This window comes from Rhinoderma darwinii, chromosome 4, assembly GCF_050947455.1.
Source record: "Rhinoderma darwinii isolate aRhiDar2 chromosome 4, aRhiDar2.hap1, whole genome shotgun sequence".
NCBI lineage: Eukaryota > Metazoa > Chordata > Amphibia > Anura > Rhinodermatidae > Rhinoderma > Rhinoderma darwinii.
The window spans coordinates 2,361,477-2,386,228 of record NC_134690.1 but is presented as its reverse complement, the minus strand read 5'-3'; the positions used below and the strand labels follow the sequence as shown (position 1 = coordinate 2,386,228).

The window sequence follows — 24,752 nt, the reverse complement described above, 5'->3', positions numbered from 1 at the left end:
TTATGTATCTGCCAGTTAAAGCTATTAGGCAATTACTGTATGTCTGGAGAACATCGTCTGACATCGTGTGACATCTTGCTGCAGGTTCTCTGAACAGGTTCTGTAATGTTCCTCCCTTCCTCCTTCCTTGTATGATCTGTATAAATACATGACATCTGCTCTCATCCAGATCTCCAGCAGTCAGACATGTCTCCAGTGGTGAGTCTCCTTCTACTGCTCGCCTTGAGTTATGTAAGCACCGTGGAAAGATACAGACCTGAGACAGAATTAGCTGGTGAGTAACCAAACTCCATGTAGATCTTCTGGGCTTTGCTGTAGAAAGTTTGAAAATAATCTATAGATATTTTTACATTTTGGTTCTCTTTGGCTTGGGGAGCTTCATCGTCCTCCGCTTACGATAATCAGTACTTGTTTATAAGGTACATTGGTAATAAGCAGATCACAATGTATCCCGGTGTTGGGAGCCCCAGCAATCAGCAGTGATCTGTGGGGAAACCTGGCAGTAAGTGTTGTATTTCCCAACAGCGCCACCACAGGAGAAATTAAGCATTACACAGTGCACGTACATATAAATGTGTTGTTTGTGTAATGCAGGACAGTGCAGGTCCTCCAGAGAGAGAGACAAATTTTAGTAACTGTTCTCCACTGGGGCCAAGAGTTGAAAATCCTAAACAGAGAACCCCCCTCTATTAAGCCCTTTATGAAATATATATGTATGAATAGGTATTTGAAAAGGGTTTCTTCGAAATTGGATAACCCCATTAACCTGAAAGGTACAACTAACGTTCCAGCCCGTGAGTTTAAACCATGTGAACCTGACAATAATCAATACACAGTATTGGGAGTGGGGTCATGTATCAATCGTTTTATAATAAATTACCTCACAGAATATAACTCCCATGAGATGCACCACGTTTATTATTCAGAACCCCAGATATGGACTAGAAGGACATTAGAATATCTTCACAATGATAAATGATTACACCCCGGTTAACCTGTGACCTTCGCTGTGCCCTGTGTCTTCTTCTCGTTGCTGCTTGTTTTATTACATATCAATGGTTGGATTTCAGAGAAGCCGGGGACTTGTCCTGCAGACGTAGACTACCCGACCTGTCAAGATTCCATGATTTACAAAAATGAATGTGACATAGACCAAGACTGCGAGGGGAAGAGCAAATGCTGTTATTCTGGCTGTAGGAAGCGCTGCCTGCTTCCCCTAGAAGGTAAAAGGGATAAGGTGGAAATTATTCACCAACTGACTTTCTCAAGGAGCTTTTATCATCCAGATACATTAATATTTAAACAGCTCCTCCAGTGATGTGACTGGCTCCTGGAGTTCCACAGGGGCATTATTAGAGGGGATCACAGTTACTAGTGGGGACCACAGGGGTCAGTATTGGAGGGGATCACTGTTACTATTGGGGTATCACAGGTGGCAGTATTGGAGGGGATCACAGTTACTAGTGGAGACCACAGGGGTCAATATTTGAGATGATCACAGTTACAAATGAGGATCACAGGGGTCAGTAAAGGAGGGGATCCCAGTTACTAGTAAGGATCCCAGGGATCAGTATTGGAGGGGATCACAGTTACTAGTGAGGACCACAGGGGAGAGTATTGCAGGGGATCACAGTTACTAGTGGGGAACACAGGATTCATTATTGGAGGGGATCACAGATACTAGTGGGGACCACAGTGGTCATTATTGGATATCACAGTTACTAGTGGGGAGCAAAGGAGTCATTATTGGAGGTCACAGTTACTATTGGAGACCACAGGGTTCAGTATTGGAGATGATCACAGTTACTATTGGAGACAACAGGGTCAGTTTTGGATGGGATCACAGTTACTAGTGGGCACCACAGGGGCATTATTGGAGGGGGATCACTGTTAATGGTGAGGACCACCGGAGTCACTATTGGAGGGGATCACAGTCACTAGTAAGGACCACAGGGGGCAGTATTTGAGATGATCACAGTTACTATTGGAGACCACAGGGGTCAATATTGGAGATGATCACAGTTACTATTGGAGACCACAGGGGTCAGTTTTGGATGGGATCACAGTTACTAGTGGGCACCACAGGGGCAGTATTGGAGGGGATCACCGTTAATGGTGAGGACCACAGCACTCAGTATTGGAGGGGAACACAGTTACTAGTGAGGACCACAGGGGTCAGTATTGGAGGTGATCACAGTTACTATTGGAGACCACAAGGGTCAATATTGGAGATGATCACAGTTACTATTGCAGGCCACAGGGGTCAGTTTTTGAATGGAATCACAGTTACTAGTAAGGACTACAGGGGGCAGTATTGGAGATGAACACAGTTACTATTGGAGACCACAGGGGTCAGTTTTGGATTGGATCACAGTTACTAGTGGGCACCACAGGGCCAGTATTGGAGGGGATCACCGTAAATGGTGAGGACCACAGCAGTCAGTATTGAAGGGGATCAAAGTTGCTAGTGAGGACCACAGCCCACAGCGGTCCATATTGGAGGGGATCACAGTTAAAAGTGAGGACCAAAGGGGACAGTATTGGAGGGGATCACAGTTACTAGTGAGGACCACAGGGGTCAGTATTGGAGGGGATCACAGTTACTAGTGAAGACCACAGAAGTCAGTATTTGAGGGGATCACAGTAGTCGTTATTGGATATCACAGTTACTATTGTGGAGCACAGGGGTCATTATTGAAGATCACAGTTACTAGTGAGAACCACAGGGGTCAGTATTGGAGTGGCTCACAGTTACTATTGGAGACCACAGGGGTCAGTATTTGAGGGGATCACAGTTACCAGTAGGGACCACAGGGCTCAATTTAGGAGATGATGACGGTTACTATTGAAGACCACAGGGGTCAGTATTGGAGAGCTTCACAGTTACTAGTGAGTACCACATTGGTCAGTATTGGAGATGATCACAGTTACTATTGGAGATCACAGGGGGTCAGTTTTGGAGGGGTTCCTAGTTACTAGTGAGGACCACAGGGGCAGTATTGGAGGGGATCACCGTTAATGGTGAGGACCACAGCAGTCAGTATTGGAGGGGATCACAGTTACTAGTGAGGACCACAGGGTTCAGTATTGGAGATGATCACAGTTACTATTGGAGACCACAGGGGTCAGATTTGGATGTGATCACAGTTACTAGTAGGGACCACAGGGCTCAATTTAGGAGATGATCACGGTTACTATTTAAGACCACAGTGGTCTGTTTTGGTGGTAATCACAATTACTAGTGAGGTTAACAGGAATCAATATTGGAGGTGATAATAATTAGTACTGAGGACCACAGGGGTCAGTATTGGAGGGGATCAGAGTAACGAGTGGGGAACCTAGTGGTCAGTATTGTAGATCAGTTACTAGTGAGGACCATAGGGGTTTAAATTAGAGGAGATCACAGTTACTAGTAAGGACCAAAGGGGTCAGTATTAGAGGGGATCACATTTACTAGTGGGGACCATAGGGGCCATTATTGGAGATCACAGTTACTAGTGAGGACAACAGGGGTTAGTATTGGAGTAAATCACAGTTACTATTGGAGACCACAAGTGTCAGTATTGGAGGTAATCACAGTAACTAGGTTGCACCACAGAGGCAGTATTGGAGGGGATCACAGTTACTACTGAGGACCACAGGGTTCAGTACTGGAGGTGATCACAGTTACTAGTGAGGACCACAGGGGTCAGTATTTGAGGGGATCACAGTTACTAGTAGGGACCACAGGGCTAAATTTAGGAGATGATGACGGTTACTATTGAAGAACACAGGGGTCAGTTTTGGAGGGGATCACAGTCACTAGTGAGGACCACAGTGGTCAGTATTGGAGGTTATCACAGTTACCATTGGAGACCACAGGGTCCAGTTTTGGAGGGGATCACAGTTACTAGTGAGAATCACAGGGGTCAGTATTGGAGGGGATCACAGTTAATAGTGGATACCACAGGGGTCAGTGTTGGAGGTGACCACAGTTATCATTGGAGACCAAAGGGGGTCAGTTTTGGAGGGGTTCCCAGTTACTAGTGAGGACCACAAGGGGCAGTATTTGAGGGGATCACAGTTACTAGTAGGGACCACATGGCTCAATTTAGGAGATGATCATGGTTACTATTTAAGACCACAGGGCGTCAGTATTGGAGGTGATCATAGATACCGTTTGAGACCACAGGGGTTAGTATTTGAGTGGATCACAGTTACTAGTGGTGACCACAGGCGTCACTTTAGGAGATGATCACGGTTACCATTGGAGACCACAGGGGTCAGATTTGGAGATGATTACAGTTACCATTGGAGACCACAGGGGTCAATATTGGAGATGATCACAGTTACTGTTGCAGACCACAGGGGTCAGTTTTTGAATGGAATCACAGTTACTAGTAAGGACTACAGGGGGCAGTATTGGAGATGAACACAGTTACTATTGGAGACCACAGGGGTCAGTTTTGGATGGGATCACAGTTACTAGTGGGCACCACAGGGGCAGTATTGGAGGGGATCACCGTTAATGGTGAGGACCACAGCAGTCAGTATTGGAGGGGATCACAGTTACTAGTGAGGACCACAGGGGTCAGTATTGGAGATGATCACAGTTATCATTGGAGACCACAGGGGGTCAGTTTTGGATGGGATTACAGTTACTAGTGAGGACCACAGGGGGCAGTATTTGAGGGGATCACAGTTACTAGTAGGGACCACAGGGCACAATTTAGGAGATGATCACCGTTACTATTTAAGACCACAGGGGTCAGTTTTAGAGGGGATCACAGTTACTAGTGAGGAACACAGGGGGCAGTATTGGAGGTGATCACAGTTACCGTTTGAGACCACAAGGGTCAGTATTTGAAGGGATCACAGTTACCAGTGAGAACCACAGGGGTCAGTATTGGAGGTGATCGCTGTTACTAGTAAGGACCACAGGTGTCTGTATTGGAGGTAATCACAATTACTAGTGAGGATCACAGGAATCAGTATTGAAGGTGATCACAATTAGTACTGAGGATCACAGGGGTCAGTATTGGAGGGGATCAGAGTTACGAGTGGGGAACAAAGTGGTCAGTATTGTAGATCAGTTACTAGTGAGGACCACAGGGGTCAAAATTAGAGGAGATCACAGTTACTAGTGAGGACAACAGGGGTCAGTATTGGAGTGGATCACAGTTACTAGTGTGCACCTCATGGGTCAGTATTGTAGGGGATCACAGTTACTAGTAAGGAACATAGGGGTCAGTATTTCAGAGAATCACAGTTACTAGTGGTGACCACAGGGGTCAATTTAGGAGATGATCACGGTTACTATTGGAGACCAAACGGGTCAGTTTTGGAGGGGATCACAGTTACTAGTGAGGACCACAGGGCAGTATTGGGGGGGATCAAAGTTGCTAGTGAAGACCACAGCCCACAGCGGTCCATGTCGAAGGTGATCACAGTTACTAGTGAGGACCAAAGGGGTCAGTATCGGAGGCAATCACAGTTACTTGTCGTGATCACAGGGGACAGCATTGGAGGGGATCACAGTTAATAGTGGATACCACAGGGGTCAATGTTCGAGGTGACCACAGTTACCATTGGAGACCACAGGGGTCAGTTTTAGAGGGGATCCCAGTTAGTAGTGAGGACCACATTGGTCAGTATTGGAGTGGATCACAGTTACTAGTGGTGACCACAAGTGTCAATTTAGGAGATGATCACGGTTACTATTGGTGACCAAAGGGGTTAGTTTTTGAGGGGATCACAGTTACTTGTGAGGACTACAGGGGGCAGTTTTGGAGGTGATCACAGTTACCATTGAAGACCACAGGGGTCAGCTTTGGAGGGGATCACAGTTACTAGTGAGGACCACAGGAGTCAATATGGGAGGGGATCACAGTTAATAGTGGATACCACAGGGGGCAGTATTGGAGGTGATCACAGTTACCATTGAAGACCACAGGGGTCAGTATTGGTGGTGATCACAGTTACTAGTGAGGACCACAGGGGTCAGTATTGGAGATGATTACAGTTACAATTGGAGACCACAGGGGTCAGTATTGGAGGTGATCACAGTTACCATTGGAGACCACAGGCGTCAGTTTTGGAGAGGATCACAGTTACTAGTCAGGACCACAGGGGTCAGTATTGGAGGTGATCACAGTTACCATTGAAGACCACAGGGGTCAGCTTTGGAGGGGATCACAGTTACTAGTGAGGACCACAGGAGTCAATATGGGAGGGGATCACAGTTAATAGTGGATACCACAGGGGGCAGTATTGGAGGTGATCACAGTTACCATTGAAGACCACAGGGGTCAGTATTGGTGGTGATCACAGTTACTAGTGAGGACCACAGGGGTCAGTATTGGAGATGATTACAGTTACAATTGGAGACCACAGGGGTCGGAATTGGAGGTGATCACAGTTACCATTGGAGACCACAGGCGTCAGTTTTGGAGAGGATCACAGTTACTAGTCAGGACCACAGGGGTCAGTACTGGAAGGAGTCACACATACTAGTGAGGATCACAGGAATAAGTATAGGATTTGATCACAGTTACTAGTAAGGACCACAGGGGTCAGTATTGGAGGGGATCACAGTTACTAGTGGGGACCATAGGGGACATTATTAGAGATCACAGTTACTAGTGAGGACCACAGGGGTCAATATTAGAGATGATCACAGTTACTATTGGAGACCACAGGGGTCATTTTTGGAGGGGATCACAGTTACTAGGTTGCACCACAGAGGCAGTATTGGAGGGAATCACAGTAAAATATTGAGGACAACAGGAGTCTGTATTGGAGTGGTTAACAGTTACTTGTGAGGACCACAGGGTTCAGTACTGGAGGGGGTCACAGTTACTAGTGAGGATCACAGGGTTCAGTATCGGAGGTGATCAAAGTTACTAGTGAGGACCAAAGGGGTCAGTATTTGAGGGGATCACAGTTACTAGTAAGGACCACAGTGGTCAGTAATGGAGGTGATCACAGTCACTAGTAAGGACCACAGGTGTCTGTATTGGAGGTAATCACAATTACTAGTGAGGACCACAGGAATCAGTATTGGAGGTGATCACAATTAGTACTGAGGATCACAGGAATCAGTATTGGAGGTGATCACAGTTAGTACTGAGGACCACAGGGAACACTATTGGAGGGGATCACAGTTACGAGTGGGGACCATAGGGGTCAGTATTTTAGATCATTTACTATTGAGGACCACAGGGGTCAAAATTAGAGGAGATCACATTTACTAGTGAGGACCACAGGGGTCAGTATTGAAGTGGATCACAGTTACTAGTGGTGACCACAAGTGTCAATTTAGGAGATGATCACGGTTACTATTGGAGACCAAAGGGGTCAGTTTTTGATGGGATCACAGTTACTAGTGTGGACCACAGTGGTTAGTATTGGAGGTGATCATAGTTACTAGTAAGGACCACAGGTATCTGTATCGGAGGTAATCACAGTTACTAGTGAGGATCACAGGAATCAGTATTGGAGGTGATCACAGTTAGTACTGAGGACCACAGGGGTCAGTATTGGAGAGGATCACAGTTACGAGTGGGGACCATAGGGGTCAGTATTGCAGATCAGTTACTAGTGAGGACCACAGGGGTCAAAATTAGAGGCAATCACAGTTACTAGTGAGGACCACAGGGGTCAGTATTGGAGTGGATCACAGTTACTAGTGGTGACCACAAGTGCCAATTTGGAGATGATCACGGTTACTATTGGAGACCAAAGGGGTCAGTTTTTGATGGGATCACAATTACTAGTGAGGATCACAGGAATCAGTATTGGAGGTGATCACAGTTAGTACTGAGGACCACAGGGTTCAGAATTGGAGGGGATAACAGTTACTAGTGGGGACCATAGGGGTCAGTATTGTAGATCAGTTACTAGTGAGGACCACAGGGGTCAAAATAAGAGGAGATCACAGTTACTAGTGAGGACCACAGGGGTTGGTATTTTAGTGGATCACAGTTACTAGTAGTGACCACAGGTGTCAATTTAGGAGATGATCACGGTTACTATTGGAGACCAAAGGGGTCAGTTTTTGAGGGGATCACAGTTACTAGTGAGGACTACAGGGGGCAGTATTGGAGGTGATCACAGTTACCATTGAAGACCACAGGGGTCAGTTTTGGAAGGGATCACAGTTACTAGTGAGGACCACAGGGGTCAGTATTGGAGGGGATCACAGTTACTAGTGGTTACCACAGGGGTCAGTATTGGAGGTAATCACGGTTACCATTGTAGACCACAGGGGTCAGTTTTGGAGGGGTTCATAGTTACTAGTGAGGACCACAGGGGTCAGATTTGGAGATGATTACAATTACCATTGGAAACCACAGGGGTCAGTATTGGAGGTGATCACAGTTACCATTGGAGACCACAGGGTTCAGTTTCGGAGAGGATCACAGTTACTAGTGAGTACCACAGGGGTCAGTATTGGAGGTGATCACACTTTCTAGTGAGGATCATAGGAATCAGTATAGGAGGAGATCACAGTTACTAGTGAGGACCACAGGGGTCAGTATTGGAGTGGATCACAGTTACTAGTGGTGACCACAGGTGTCAATTTAGGAGATGATCACGGTTACTATTGGAGACCAAAGGGGTCAGTTTTGAAGGGGATCACAGTTACTAGTGAGGACTACAGGGGGCAGTATTGGAGGTGATCACAGTTACCATTGGAGACCACAGGGGTCAGTATTGGAGGGGATCACAGTTACTAGTAAGGAACTTAGGGGTCAGTATTTCAGAGAATCACAGTTACTAGTGGTGACCACAGGGGTCAATTTAGGAGATGATCACGGTTACTATTGGAGACCAAACGGGTCAGTTTTGGAGGGGATCACAGTTACTAGTGAGGACCACAGGGCAGTATTGGGGGGGATCAAAGTTGCTAGTGAAGACCACAGCCCACAGCGGTCCATGTCGAAGGTGATCACAGTTACTAGTGAGGACCAAAGGGGTCAGTATCGGAGGCAATCACAGTTACTTGTCGTGATCACAGGGGACAGCATTGGAGGGGATCACAGTTAATAGTGGATACCACAGGGGTCAATGTTCGAGGTGACCACAGTTACCATTGGAGACCACAGGGGTCAGTTTTAGAGGGGATCCCAGTTAGTAGTGAGGACCACATTGGTCAGTATTGGAGTGGATCACAGTTACTTGTGAGGACTACAGGGGGCAGTTTTGGAGGTGATCACAGTTACCATTGAAGACCACAGGGGTCAGTTTTGGAGGGGATCACAGTTACTAGTGAGGACCACAGGAGTCCATATGGGAGGGGATCACAGTTAATAGTGGATACCACAGGGGGCAGTATTGGAGGTGATCACAGTTACCATTGAAGACCACAGGGGTCAGTATTGGTGGTGATCACAGTTACTAGTGAGGACCACAGGGGTCAGTATTGGAGATGATTACAGTTACAATTGGAGACCACAGGGGTCAGTATTGGAGGTGATCACAGTTACCTTTGGAGACCACAGGCGTCAGTTTTGGAGAGGATCACAGTTACTAGTCAGGACCACAGGGGTCAGTACTGGAAGGAGTCACACATACTAGTGAGGATCACAGGAATAAGTATAGGATTTGATCACAGTTACTAGTAAGGACCACAGGGGTCAGTATTGGAGGGGATCACAGTTACTAGTGGGGACCATAGGGAACATTATTAGAGATCACAGTTACTAGTGAGGACTACAGGGGTCAGTATTGGAGTGGATCACAGTTACTAGTGGGGACCAGCTGGGTCAATATTAGAGATGATCACAGTTACTATTGGAGACCACAGGGGTCATTTTTGGAGGGGATCACAGTTACTAGGTTGCACCACAGAGGCAGTATTGGAGGGAATCACAGTAAAATATTGAGGACAACAGGAGTCTGTATTGGAGTGGTTAACAGTTACTAGTGAGGACCACAGGGTTCAGTACTGGAGGGGGTCACAGTTACTAGTGAGGATCACAGGGTTCAGTATCGGAGGTGATCACAGTTACTAGTGAGGACCAAAGGGGTCAGTATTTGAGGGGATCACAGTTACTAGTAAGGACCACAGTGGTCAGTAATGGAGGTGATCACAGTCACTAGTAAGGACCACAGGTGTCTGTATTGGAGGTAATCACAATTACTAGTGAGGACCAAAGGAATCAGTATTGGAGGTGATCACAATTAGTACTGAGGATCACAGGAATCAGTATTGGAGGTGATCACAGTTAGTACTGAGGACCACAGGGAACACTATTGGAGGGGATCACAGTTACGAGTGGGGACCATAGGGGTCAGTATTGTAGATCATTTACTATTGAGGACCACAGGGGTCAAAATTAGAGGAGATCACATTTACTATTGAGGACCACAGGGGTCAGTATTGAAGTGGATCACAGTTACTAGTGGTGACCACAAGTGTCAATTTAGGAGATGATCACGGTTACTATTTGAGACCAAAGGGGTCAGTTTTTGATGGGATCACAGTTACTAGTGAGGACCACAGTGGTCAGTATTGGAGGTGATCATAGGTTCTAGTAAGGACCACAGGTATCTGTATCGGAGGTAATCACAGTTACTAGTGAGGATCACAGGAATCAGTATTGGAGGTGATCACAGTTAGTACTGAGGACCACAGGGGTCAGTATTGGAGAGGATCACAGTTACGAGTGGGGACCATAGGGGTCAGTATTGCAGATCAGTTACTAGTGAGGACCACAGGGGTCAAAATTAGAGGTGATCACAGTTACTAGTGAGGACCACAGGGATTGGTATTTTAGTGGATCAGAGTTACTAGTCGTGACTACATGTGTCAATTTAGGAGATGACCACGGTTACTATTGGAGACCAAAGGGGTCAGATTTTGAGGGGATCACAGTTACTAGTAAGGACCACAGGTGTCTCTATTGGAGGTAATCACAATTACTAGTGAGGACCACAGGAATCAGTATTGGAGGTGATCACAAAAGGTACTGAGGATCACAGGAATCGGTATTGGAGGTGATCACAGTTAGCACTGAGGACCACAGGGGACACTATTGGAGGGGATCACAGTTACGAGTGGGGACCATAGGGGTCAGTATTGTAGATAATTTACTATTGAGGACCACAGGGGTCAAAATTAGAGGAGATCACAGTTACTAGTGAGGACCACAGGGGTCAGTATTGGAGTGGATCACAGTTACTAGTGGTGACCACAAGTGCCAATTTGGAGATGATCACGGTTACTATTGGAGACCAAAGGGGTCAGTTTTTGATGGGATCACAATTACTAGTGAGGATCACAGGAATCAGTATTGGAGGTGATCACAGTTAGTACTGAGGACCACAGGGTTCAGAATTGGAGGGGATAACAGTTACGAGTGGGGACTATAGGGGTCAGTATTGTAGATCAGTTACTAGTGAGGACCACAGGGGTCAAAATAAGAGGAGATCACAGTTACTAGTGAGGACCACAGGGGTTGGTATTTTAGTGGATCACAGTTACTAGTAGTGACCACAGGTGTCAATTTAGGAGATGATCACGGTTACTATTGGAGACCAAAGGGGTCAGTTTTTGAGGGGATCACAGTTACTAGTGAGGACTACAGGGGGCAGTATTGGAGGTGATCACAGTTACCATTGAAGACCACAGGGGTCAGTTTTGGAAGGGATCACAATAACTAGTGAGGACCACAGGGGTCAGTATTGGAGGGGATCACAGTTACTAGTGGTTACCACAGGGGTCAGTATTGGAGGTAATCACGGTTACCATTGTAGACCACAGGGGTCAGTTTTGGAGGTGATCATAGTTACTAGTGAGGACCACAGGGGTCAGATTTGGAGATGATTACAATTACCATTGGAAACCACAGGGGTCAGTATTGGAGGTGATCACAGTTACCATTGGAGACCACAGGGTTCAGTTTCGGAGAGGATCACAGTTACTAGTGACTACCACAGGGGTCAGTATTGGAGGTGATCACACTTTCTAGTGAGGATCATAGGAATCAGTATAGGAGGAGATCACAGTTACTAGTGAGAACCACAGGGGTCAGTATTGGAGTGGATCACAGTTACTAGTGGTGACCACAAGTGCCAATTTGGAGATGATCACGGTTACTATTGGAGACCAAAGGGGTCAGTTTTTGATGGGATCACAATTACTAGTGAGGATCACAGGAATCAGTATTGGAGGTGATCACAGTTAGTACTGAGGACCACAGGGTTCAGAATTGGAGGGGATAACAGTTACGAGTGGGGACTATAGGGGTCAGTATTGTAGATCAGTTACTATTGAGGACCACAGGGGTCAAAATTAGAGGAGATCACAGTTACTAGTGAGGACCACAGGGGTCAGTATTGGAGTGGATCACAGTTACTAGTGGTGACCACAAGTGCCAATTTGGAGATGATCACGGTTACTATTGGAGACCAAAGGGGTCAGTTTTTGATGGGATCACAATTACTAGTGAGGATCACAGGAATCAGTATTGGAGGTGATCACAGTTAGTACTGAGGACCACAGGGTTCAGAATTGGAGGGGATAACAGTTACGAGTGGGGACTATAGGGGTCAGTATTGTAGATCAGTTACTAGTGAGGACCACAGGGGTCAAAATAAGAGGAGATCACAGTTACTAGTGAGGACCACAGGGGTTGGTATTTTAGTGGATCACAGTTACTAGTAGTGACCACAGGTGTCAATTTAGGAGATGATCACGGTTACTATTGGAGACCAAAGGGGTCAGTTTTTGAGGGGATCACAGTTACTAGTGAGGACTACAGGGGGCAGTATTGGAGGTGATCACAGTTACCATTGAAGACCACAGGGGTCAGTTTTGGAAGGGATCACAATAACTAGTGAGGACCACAGGGGTCAGTATTGGAGGGGATCACAGTTACTAGTGGTTACCACAGGGGTCAGTATTGGAGGTAATCACGGTTACCATTGTAGACCACAGGGGTCAGTTTTGGAGGTGATCATAGTTACTAGTGAGGACCACAGGGGTCAGATTTGGAGATGATTACAATTACCATTGGAAACCACAGGGGTCAGTATTGGAGGTGATCACAGTTACCATTGGAGACCACAGGGTTCAGTTTCGGAGAGGATCACAGTTACTAGTGACTACCACAGGGGTCAGTATTGGAGGTGATCACACTTTCTAGTGAGGATCATAGGAATCAGTATAGGAGGAGATCACAGTTACTAGTGAGAACCACAGGGGTCAGTATTGGAGTGGATCACAGTTACTAGTGGTGACCACAGGTGTCAATTTAGGAGATGATCACGGTTACTATTGGAGACCACAGGGGTCAGTTTTGAAGGGGATCACAGTTACTAGTGAGGACTACAGGGGGCAGTATTGGAGGTGATCACAGTTACCATTGGAGACCACAGGGGTCAGTTTTGGAGGGGATCCTGATTACTAGTGAGGAGCACAGGGGTCAGTATTGAAGGGGATCATAGTTAATAGTGGATACCACAGTGGTCAGTATTGGAGGTGATCACAGTTTCCATTGGAGACCACAAGGGTCAGTTTTGGAGGGGATCATAGTTACTAGTAAGGACTACAGGGGGCAGTATTGGAGGTGATCCTAGTTACCATTGGAGACCACAGGGGTCAGTATTGGAGTGGATCATAGTTACTATTGGAGACCACAGGGGTCAATATTGGAGATGATCAGAGTTACCATTGGAGACCACAGGGGTCAGTTTTTGAGGGGATCACAGTTACTAGTTTGGACCACAGGGGGCAGTGTTGGAGGAGATTACAGTTATTAATGGCGACTACAGGGGTCAGTATAGAGGGGATTATCGTTACTAGTGGAGACCAGCTTGGTGTCAGTACTGGAGAATTGTTAATATTGGAGTCATCTGGAGTTGGACAGTAATAACCACAGTAATAATTACATCTACCCTGTTATCTCTTTGCAGATAAGATGAATCCCTGCCCATACTTCAATCACTCGATCTGTATTTATGCCCGGCCCTTACCCCCAGACTGCCACACAGATAATCAGTGCCCAGGAAGTGACCGTTGCTGCTGTTTTAACTGTCGACATCAGTGCACTCCAACAGTGAAAGGTGAGGGGCAGGGACGTAGCTAAACGCTCATGAGCCATGGTACAAAAGTACTTCTTGCCCCCCCCCCTCATTTCTATTCACGGCCAACAGCCACTGCTTGCCCGTGACTTTAAGCAGCATCGCTGTGTCTTTTAAGTGACCCATAGATGCATCAGTCAGGAGCGTTGCTGGGGATTTTGAAATATAAGTGTTACAGGCGTCAAGACATATGTTTGCCCCCCAAAGTAAATTATATATACATAAACACTATGTGGAAAAAATAAATGGGACCTCTTCACATTACCCCTCTAGGAGAATTTATGACGTCCCGTTATAAATGCATAGACATGGAGGTGGTTTTCTCTTTGCAGTAAACATCTTCTACTCTTCTGGGGCTTTCTACAAGATTTTGGAGTCTGTGGGAATTTTTGCCCATTCATCCGGAAGATCATTTGTGAGGTCAGACACTGATGTTGGGGGAGGGGGCCGGGCTCATAATCACCATTCTAATTCATCACAAAGGTGTTGGATGGGGTTGAGGTCAGGACTGTGTGATCGGTCAAGTTATTCCACCCAAACTCCCCCAACCAGCCATGCCTTTATGGACCTTGTGCACAGGGGCACAGTCATGAAGGGTAGTCGACTACGCTATTCATTCCACCAAAATGACAAAACCCTTGCACAACGGAGACAAACAGAAACTATTGGCACCGGATCCGTCACCATTGAAATTGATTTTTGGATCTATATTGAAATCAATGGTGATGGAAACGGAAACCTATGGTTTCTGTCAGTCAGGGCTCCATTCCGACGGAAATAACTAATGGAACGTCCGAACGGAGCCCAGACGCAGATGTGAACGAAGCCTAATGTTTGTAATGGCGACTGCATGCCGAGGGGCTGAATTTTGTACACCTGTGACAATGGGACTAAGGAAACACCTTACTGATTAAGAGGGGGGATACTTTGTCCATATAGTGAGTATATACAGAGCTCATTATTATGAGCAGCAGTTAATATCAAGAGTAACCGCCGTGTGCAGCACGGACAGCGCTAGACGGTCTGACAGTGACATAATAAGGTGTGGTCAGTAGTCTCAGGTATCTGGCACCATGCTGACTGCAGAGCATCCCACATTTGCTAGAGGGTGTGTGTGGGAGGATCCATAGAGTGAACAAGACAATAGAGGTCCCACAGATGCTCAATTGGGTTCCAGTCTGGAGAATTAACGGCCAGGGAAGTACTTGGACGTCTTGGTTGGGCTCTTCCTGTCGGACATTTCTAGCCGTGTGACGTGACGCATTGTCTTGCTGGAAGATTCCATCTGCCCCAGGGAAGACAATCAGCATGTATGGGTTGACGTGATCTGCAACGATGGATTCATACCCAAATCGGTTCAGAGTGCCATCTACATAGATGAGTGGCCCAGAGAAGGCCATGAAATAATCCACAGACTATAAAGCTGCCGCCACCGGCTCGTGTTCTTCCAGCAATGGTTGCAGGGTGTTTGTTCTCTGATGTTTATCGCCTGACATGCCAACATCCATCCGTTCCATGAAGCAGAAAACGTGACTCATCGGAGAAGACAACCCTTTGCCAATCATCAGTGGGAAAATTCCGATACTGCCGGGCAAATAGAAGTTTTTTTTTCCGATGCACCATTGTTACATAGGAGCAGTGACCGTCCGTCTGCTTCGGAGCCCCATCCGCAGTAGGTTTGCTGAACTGTTGTATTAGACACACGTCTGGTAACCCTCTGGTTGTTTTTCACAGTCAGGTGCTCCACTGTCTTTGGGTCCTCATGCACCTTCATAGCCTATGGTCACCTCTCGACGTGGCTTTACGCCAGGTGTAAATTATACTGGGAACCTGCGGAAGCTTTGTGGGGCATATAAAGGTAGAGGACTGTGCTGGACCTCATACATTGCCTTTCCCCTAATCAGACTACCCCCATAAACTCCATTTCCTTTTTGGGCAATTAAAAAACAAAAATTAAAAAATGATATTAACCTCTCAGCTCCTCTTCTCCCTCCGTGTCACTTCAGGATGACGCAGCTCAAACAATGTGCTACTGATGATGTTGAGTGTTGCATCATATATTAGGCTCTTGTATGAGCTGTATCATGCTAAGAGGGGAGAAGGGAAGAAGAGGGGAGAGGTGAGTATCATTTCTCTATTTTTTGAACATCATATGACCATTGCACTATTTTACCTCCACATACATCAGATAAGTTCTAGTCCGTCCACTTCTACATAACGTGACTTCCTCTTATTGTGCTAACGATCTCATGTGACAAAGTAATACAATAATGGTGACGATGTAATACAATGTTTCCTGGACCAGATCTCTAGACCCGGCCTAAGCCCGTCACTCATGTTCCATCAAAAATTCTCTAGTAGATTGTACATAGACCTTCATGAGTAATAGGGACATTTGGTAACTCAAGGGAAATAATCAGCAGATAGATCTCCACTTGGGTTCTATCAGCTGCAAAATGCAGGAACTGATAACTCATAAGGGTATGTTCACACAGCCTATTTTCGGTCGTTTTTGTCGTAAACGCCCGAAAAACTGCTGAAAAATCGGAATCTGTTCCAACGGCCCATTTGTTTATGTGGGTATCTTGAAAAACGGCCACGTAAAAAAACGGCCGCGAAAAAGAAGTGCAGGTCACTTCTTGGGACGTTTTTGGAGCCATTTTTCAAAGACTCTATTGAAAACAGCTCCAAAAACGGGCGTAAAAAACGCAGCGAAAATCGCGAGTGGCTTAAAGAAAACGTCTGAAAATCAGGAGCTGTTTTGAAAACAGCTCCGTATTTTCAGATGTTTTTGACTCAGCGTGTGAACATATCCTTAAATGTCTTCTCCACTCGTTTCCACTTCTAGGCCAGTCATCAAACAACAATGGAATATCAAGGTCTATAACACCATATGGTTGGGCCCATTTTGATATTTTCTATGAGTTCCCCTCTCTTCTATGTATGTCCTCTGATTTGCGTCTTTTTCTACAGGCCAATGTCTCAGAAGGTAGTGGACGGGCTGACACTGGTGAGAGACGTCACTTACTCCATTCACTTGGATTGTGCTGACGTTTAATTTCAGGCATCAGCCCAGTCTCAGATTAATGCTCCCCCTATATTAACTCCAGTGCTGTAATGAGAACCCACCCACACCTGTGTGACAGGTAGAGTTCCCACTAGACCAGTAATCTGCAACCTGTGGTGAAACTACAACTCTCAGCATGTGACCGTCAAAGCATCCTGGGAGCTGTAGTTTCACCAGAGCTAGTGAGTACCAGACCCTGTACAGAGGAGTATTGTTGAGAGTGGAGATGTTCCTGGGGCCACCAATGAGGAGGGGTGATCTGCCTCATACAGCAGAGTTGACTTAACATTGAAGGTCTTGAGTGACAGACATAGTCGTGCCAAGATGGTGTAATACCCAGGTGAAAATGTGTGATGTTCAGATGATACATCAAAGTCCAATATAAGGAGACTCCGGTCTGACCAGAGGCCTTTCTTCTTCTTCATCTTCTTCTTTCTCTTCCTCTTATAGTGAAGCCCGGACAATGCCCAGCACCAAAGAAAAAGTGCCCTAAGATTTTGCCAGAAGCAGAGTGCAAGACGGACAGTGACTGCTCCGACAATAAGAAGTGCTGCGACCAGTGTGGACAGAAATGTGTGTCCCCCGAAAAAGGTAACAGCAATGTACATAAATATGGTGGGGGGAACAGCACTGGTGACCAGATATGGAAATTAAAAGACTCAAACAAGAATGAATGTCATAGGCACCACAGGAAGGGTCATTGTTTCCTGTGATGTATTGTGGTTCTTATCGTAGAGTCTGGAGACCCCTGGAGAGATCATTGCCCCCACCCCGAGCTTCTTACTTTGATATACAGCACCCAAACAATGCGTCAACCTCCAGCAGGAGCCGCACAGCCCCATTTACCATGGCTTCCCACCATCTGGAGTTGTCCTTGGTGGTTCTTTTTCTTGCCTTGATCTTCTCGTACAGTTTTTTCTTCATCTAAGATGGAAAGTTCTCATTGTTCTTCCTTTAAGAGTTTGGGGCTTCCTCAAAATCTTAATTTCCATATTAACCTCCAACTCCTATAGATGGAAAAGGTCAGACATAAAGGGTAACTCTGCTGATAACTGAAGTTATTTATTGTAAATATTTTTCCAGACTTCCTAATGTGTGGGTGCAGAGCGTGCTAGACAGCTGCTGGATAAGTCTTGGTAGCCATCCATAGATGTGGCCAGGCTCCTCTTTACACCGGTCCCTATTTCTATAGGGATAATAATGGAGGTGGAGGACTGTTTATAATCTACATTCAGTGGCGGTGTATGAACACACAGATGATATGTCCTATATTTTATCTCCACAGAACACGCTGGGGTGTGTCCCACCAGTCTGGAGAACTTGTCCTGCATCAACCTAGAAAAGACCCTGTGCAACCGAGACTCTGACTGCCCGCTGAAGCAGAAATGCTGCCTGTCCGGTGACACCCTGCAGTGTCTGGATGTTAAGAATGGTAAATATGACAATCTCCAGTCGTACACTCACATCTTAGTAATAATTTATAGAACTTTAGATTTAATCACGTGAACCGAAGGTGAACATCTGCTCCTATGTTAAGGAATTGAATATACAGATGTAGCAGAGCTAAGTTTGACAGCACAGTAGAGCCGTAATATCCCAATATGTTATCACTAATTCTCCATAGGATGGGAGATAAATATCTGAGCTAACTCACTGAATGAGCACGATGGACACAAGAACCAGCTGAACAACAAATACAGCTGTGCTATGTCCGTACAGAAAACCCTAATACCACAATTGGCCATTTATAGGCAGGGGTGATCCAGTAAAAGAACAGGGGCAGATCCTCACCATTGCCTTGCAGTAGACATCGGGGGCATTATCAGCAGTCTGTAATATATGGCACGGTGGACACAGCCTGTACCTGCTGATGATCTGCCGGGAGGACTTGGAGAGTTCGGTTGTCCCCACCTTCTGTCCCGGGATGGGTGGTGTGACTTCCCGATCCATCACCAGGAGGGGGTGAAATAACTTACAGCACAGGCTACAATCTTTTTATAAAGAGCAGCTCAGGCCTCTCTGGTATATAGTGATACTACTTGGGTATCAGACATTGGAATATTGTACATTACTTCCACCATTCTTGCAGTGTTTCAGTCTATAATGTCTATTGCAGAAAAACCTGGGACCTGCCCCATACCGGTGACCCGGTGCAAGCCTCCCCCACCCAAACCTCTATGTAACTCTGACCAAGAATGTCCTGGAGACAAGAAGTGCTGCACCCCATGGTGTCGCAAGGAGTGCACGGACGTTTGATGAAGGTGAGTAGAGCAGAGTTATAACGTGTGCAGGGGAAGTGACTGGAGGAGATTCTATTATCACTCTGATTATCTGCAAATCTCAAGCCTGGAAAATCAATTCTCAAATCTGGTTACTGTAATAAGAAGGTTCAGTACCTGGAGGCTGATGCCTGGAGGAGAAGGCGAATATGACATAATGTAAGATAGTTCTCAGACAGAATCCCACCAGTAGACCACCAGCTTCACTGAAAATGGGCTCTTCATTGTAAGGAACCTGTACTACGAGCCAGAGGCGGAACCTGAAGCTCCTGGGCCTTAATGCCAAATCCTTAAAAGTCTCCCACCTACTAGGAGCCGTTTGTAATACTGGGGTCTTCTTCTGCGGCAGAGGGGCCCAGGAATGACTGCTACCTCTGCACCCAATTCTAGTTATATGCCCTTTTTATAAATTCTAGAAGAAGTTCACCCAATACCTCATAGCGGCAGTAATTTTAACACAAAGTTTTCTTCTTTTTTACAATTTGACGTAGTCTTCCAGTCGTCTGAACACTAGAGAACTTTTCCCTTTTCTCGTTCTCTTCATTGCAGGGATCTCGGTGTAGAAATGGTGCCCAGTGGTCAAACCTTTGTCAAGTGCCCGGATCCTCACCCTAAGGCTCAGAGCAGCGGTGACACCGCCTGAGATCACAACCAGAAGTGCTGTGATGTTGGCTGCAGAATCGGGTGTTTGGAGGTTCTACATTTCCTGCACAAGTGCATCTTGGGAATGGACACCATGAAATTGGGTTTCTCCACTAAAATAAAACCGCGCACCCTACTGTGTCATGTGACATGCAATAAATCTGAATTATTCCACCCACCTTGTACATTGTCCTAAGTGATCCTCAGAGGAACATAGATGGGGAGGTCCACCTGCCCTGAGACATCACGTACCATCAATGACCCTGATCAGTAGAACATAATAGAATAAGTGACTCCTTAATATGACCACTAAATCCTCAGTGTACAGGTGATACATGGAGCTGAGGGCAGTAATTATATTATATAATATCACATTTATATCTGGAAGTTCCAACTGCAACTTCCTTCAAAGCCAACACTAGAAAGACAGAAGACCTCTCCATACAACTCTGGGACAAGGGTATAGAAAAGCCACGGGATGGAGATTTATACAGCAACGTCTATGATTAGAGAATGGAAAGAGCGGGACGTCATCATGAGACCTGTGACAACTCTGAAGTGTTCACCGTCTTCTGCTCCACCAGTCGTAGCTTAATGAGAGAGAGCAGGAAAACCTCATGTGATACCAAGAGGCACAAAGAAGGGGCAACTACAACTGAGCCAAAATATATTAGACTGAAATTTGTATTGGGTATGGCAACGGATACCCGCCCTCCAGTGATTTATCCAGTTCCAAGTCATAGGTAATATATATATATAGAGAGAGAGAGAGAATAGATGACACAAGAGACCGTGCTTTCTATGCTCAAAATCCTTCCCTGGCGTTTATTCATCAAACCATTCCAATAATATCTTTCGAAGTAGGAGCAGCTGGATTCCAGCCAATAGTTTACAATATTTACAATATGACGGTAATTTGATTTGACCAATAGCATATAATGACAATATGTTTTATCCTGGACCAATCATAGGCCCAGGAGGCTTTTTAAATGTAAACCGTAAATCCCCAAAATCGACCACGTCATAGATGCTGAGAGTCAGACTGACCCCTCCCTTATAGTATGCAAACCTCTTCTCCAAGACTGAGACTCAGACTGACCCCTCCCTTATAGTATGCAAACCTCTTCTCCAAGGCTAAGCCTCTTCTCCAAGGCTGAGACTCAGACTGACCCCTCCCTTATATAAACATGATCTTTCTCCATAGGCTTCATGGATGATGGGCTCCTTATCACACAAATATAGGTAAATATTCATCTGTATTCTCTGTACTAGAGAGAGGCTAAATATAAACATTCAGCCCCATAGCAAAATGAGACAGTCCCCCACCACCTAGTGGCCGGACACTGAAACAACAGCAGAAGAAGCAGTAATGAAAGGTGTAGATAAAAGGGCCAGATATCCGAGAACCCACATAGAAGAGTCCGATAAAAAGAAAGCTGCCAACTTGTTATTTCCCACAAAAGGGAACAATGTTCCCACATTTGAGCCTGAACAATAGGTGATAACTTTTAGTGTCAGTGAAATGATCCCGTCTACTCCGTCACCTCAGTAGGATCAGTCTATATCCACATACTATTAGTACACGGTACACACCTCATACCTCTCACAGCTGAGGGTTTGTCACTATGTATCCAGTCTAGACAAACCTCTGTGAGATAAGACCATCAGCAGCACAAATCTCACCTGTCCTGATAGTTTGCTGCAATGTATCAATACAGTTAACATGGAGTCCACACTGCTCATCTCACAGAGGATTGTCTAGACTGGATATAATTGTTACACACCCTCAGCTGTGTCGAAGTATTAGATCAGGAAAGGGTTTTAGCCTCTGAAGGTAAATAGGAATATTCTCATTCACTGACAACAAGCAGAGATCCTGAATATGGTGAGGAATTTAAACAGAAAATGTATTAGAAAGTTACCTTTATGTTTCATTACAATGATTAAGCTTCATTTACATAGAACTGGACGAGCTCCGCTTAGCAGAAAGGGGCAGAAGGGAGCAGCGCCGCACCGCATCTTCCACAAGGCCCTGATGATTAATACAGTCCTGACAACTGCTGCAATCAGGGCAATAACATTGGGTGAGGGGGAGGGGGGACATTACTCATACCTTCCAACTTTCAAGTATCACAAAGTAGACAACCGATGTGGCGCGCGTAGCAGTTTAATGCCCACACAGATACCCCCAAACAGTGTAATGCCCACACAGATGCCACCAAACAAATTCCCCCATACAGCATAATAGCCCTATAGCTGCCGCCATACAGTATAATGCCCACACAGATGCCCCTATACAGTATAATGCCCCACAACTGCCCCATATAGTATAAAGCCCCTATAGATTTCACATACAGTATAATGCCCCCATAGCTGCCGTCATAGAGTATAATGTCCCCTTAGCTTCTCCCATGCAGTATAATGCCCCCTTAGCTGCTCCTTGTACCCATGCCCACATATAGTGCTAGTGCCCATGTAGATAGTGTCACACCCCCCTTGGATATAGCGCTACTCCTCCTGTAGATAGCGCCATTGGGCCAGGTAATAGGCCGGGGATTCTGCTTCTAAAGGAAACCCCTAATGTCACTGTCCATATATGGGGGGCTACTCCTGGAGCAGATTCCCCGGACAGAGCACCAGCAACGGGGATTCCGCTCCTGGAGGAGCCACTGATGTCACTCTCCAAATATGGACAGTGAAGGCAAGGGCTTCCCCCGACACAGTGCTTAAAATAGCGCTGTGCCCGGGGAGTCCTCGGCAAGCCAAGGAGCTCCCTCCGCTCTGAATTAATGCTGAAGGACTCGACTTTAGCATTGGTTTCAACTATATCTGCATCCTGATGACTCAGATACAGTTGATAGCGGGTCATATCACCGGTCACCTGACACAGTGGGACACCGCCTGGAATACAGGACTGTCCTGCTGAATCCGGGACAGTTGAGGTACGCATTACTTATTATACACAATGTCATTTATACACATGGGGACATCTCATACACAGAACCAGTGTGCTAGGTGTGAGTCATCTGTAATACCCAGAGGTCTGTATTTTTTCCATCATTTCTTTTAAAATAATGTCTTGATCAAATTGTTTTTTCATTAAAATAATACAATGTGGAAGATAATTGAAGTATTACAGAGAAAATATAAGATTAAACTAACCGGTATTTTGGTTTCTAGGAAATCCTCCATGACAGCCCCACAGGAGGTTAAGGCTCAGTCTCTTATAGGGACAGGAACAAAAGGTTAAATAGCCGCAATCCTCCCCCTCTTCAGTGTATTTCAGATAACCAATAACCCCAAGATGTCTATTACTTCATAAACATGTTAAGGGCAAAACATAGAGGGGGAGGGAAGTGAGGGGGCTGTCATGGAGGGCTTCCTAGAAACAGAATTAACGGTAAGTTTAATTATATTTTCTCCAACTTATCCCCTATGACAGTTCACGGGAGACTTAATAAATACATTTTAGGGAGGGCTGATGCATGGAGCACCTTCCTACCAAACCAAAGGTCCTTGCCGGACAACAGATGAACTCTGTAATGTTTGGTAAATGTATGGAAGGAAGACCAAGTTTCTGCTCTATAGATCTGATCAAGGGAGGCCTAAGATCTTTCCACCCTGGAGGCAGATATGGCCCTAGTAGAGTGGGATTTTATGTTCTGGAGAACATAGATGTTGTATTTTGTAGGTTTCTTGGATGCTTTCATTATCCAACCTGCTATGATACTTTTGGAGGACTTATTCCCCTTGTTAATGCCCCAGTATTGGACAAAGAGACTAAAGGGCGTTTTACACTGGGCGATTATCGGGCAGATAATTAGTTCAATTAACGCTCGTTGCCGAAAACAGGGCAGCGACCAGCAGATGGACGATCAAAAGCTGAATCATCTGCTAAATCGTTTAAAAAAAGTAAAATATTCTGGTTGTCAGCAGCACATATCTGTGTAAACAGGGAGACGCGCTGCCGACATGATAACAACGTATGATGACAAGCGATCGGAGTAACGACCCCTCGACCCTGTACATAGCTCTGTGTGACAGGAGCAAATGAGCGCCAATCAACCATGTCTCTTTAACCCGCGCTCTCTGCACCGGCCAATTATCGAGCGGTGTAATAAGGGCTTTAGTACTTTCCTAAAAGTAATATCTAGATATCTGAAGATCGTCCTGCGCAGGTGCGCAACTAGGAAATTCTAGGACCCATAGGAAACTGGGCCCCCACTCCACTCTGTGTCACACACACAGCCCCCCTTGTAGATAGTGCCCCCTGTAGATAGTTTCCCCTGTAGATTGTACCATGCTGCCCCAACTTAGTAGATAGTGATACATAGCGCCCCCTTGTAAATAGTGCCACACAGCCCTCATTTGTATTTAGTGCCACACAGCAATCCCCCCTTGTATATAGTGATACACAGCATTACCCCCTCTATATCGAGACACAGCGCCCCACCAAAACGAAAAATATTGTACTTACCTTGCCCCGTTCCCGCGATGGACAGAGCGCTGCATAGCCTCCGGGACCGACGCTTGCGCAGACCAGCGTGATGACATCACTGCATTATGCTGGTGTGCGTAAGCATCCGTCCCGTAGGCTATGCAGCGCTACGTTCGTCGCAGGAACGGGGCAAGGTAAGTACAATATTTTCTGTTTGGGGGGGGCGCTGTCTCAATATACAGGTGGGGATTGCTGTGTA

General features: G+C 45.9%; 1 protein-coding gene across 1 annotated transcript; it reads left to right on the top strand.

Annotated features, from left to right (window-relative positions):
* The first annotated feature begins 186 nt into the window (after positions 1-186).
* Positions 187-19,390, top strand: LOC142758994 (uncharacterized). Its single transcript, XM_075860766.1, has 6 exons — positions 187-274; positions 1,071-1,223; positions 13,900-14,049; positions 17,585-17,725; positions 18,420-18,566; positions 19,251-19,390. The coding sequence occupies exons 1-6, from the start codon at positions 187-189 to the stop codon at positions 19,388-19,390; spliced, it is 819 nt and encodes a 272-aa protein (XP_075716881.1).
* The last annotated feature ends 5,362 nt before the right edge of the window (positions 19,391-24,752 follow it).

Coding starts and splice junctions, on each gene's coding strand:
- LOC142758994 (XM_075860766.1), top strand. CDS start 187: ATGTCTCCAGTGGTGAGTCTCCTTCTACTGCTCGCCTTGAGTTATGTA. Junction 275..1,070: donor ACCTGAGACAGAATTAGCTG/GTGAGTAACCAA, acceptor GTTGGATTTCAG/AGAAGCCGGGGACTTGTCCT. Junction 18,567..19,250: donor GTGTCTGGATGTTAAGAATG/GTAAATATGACA, acceptor TGTCTATTGCAG/AAAAACCTGGGACCTGCCCC.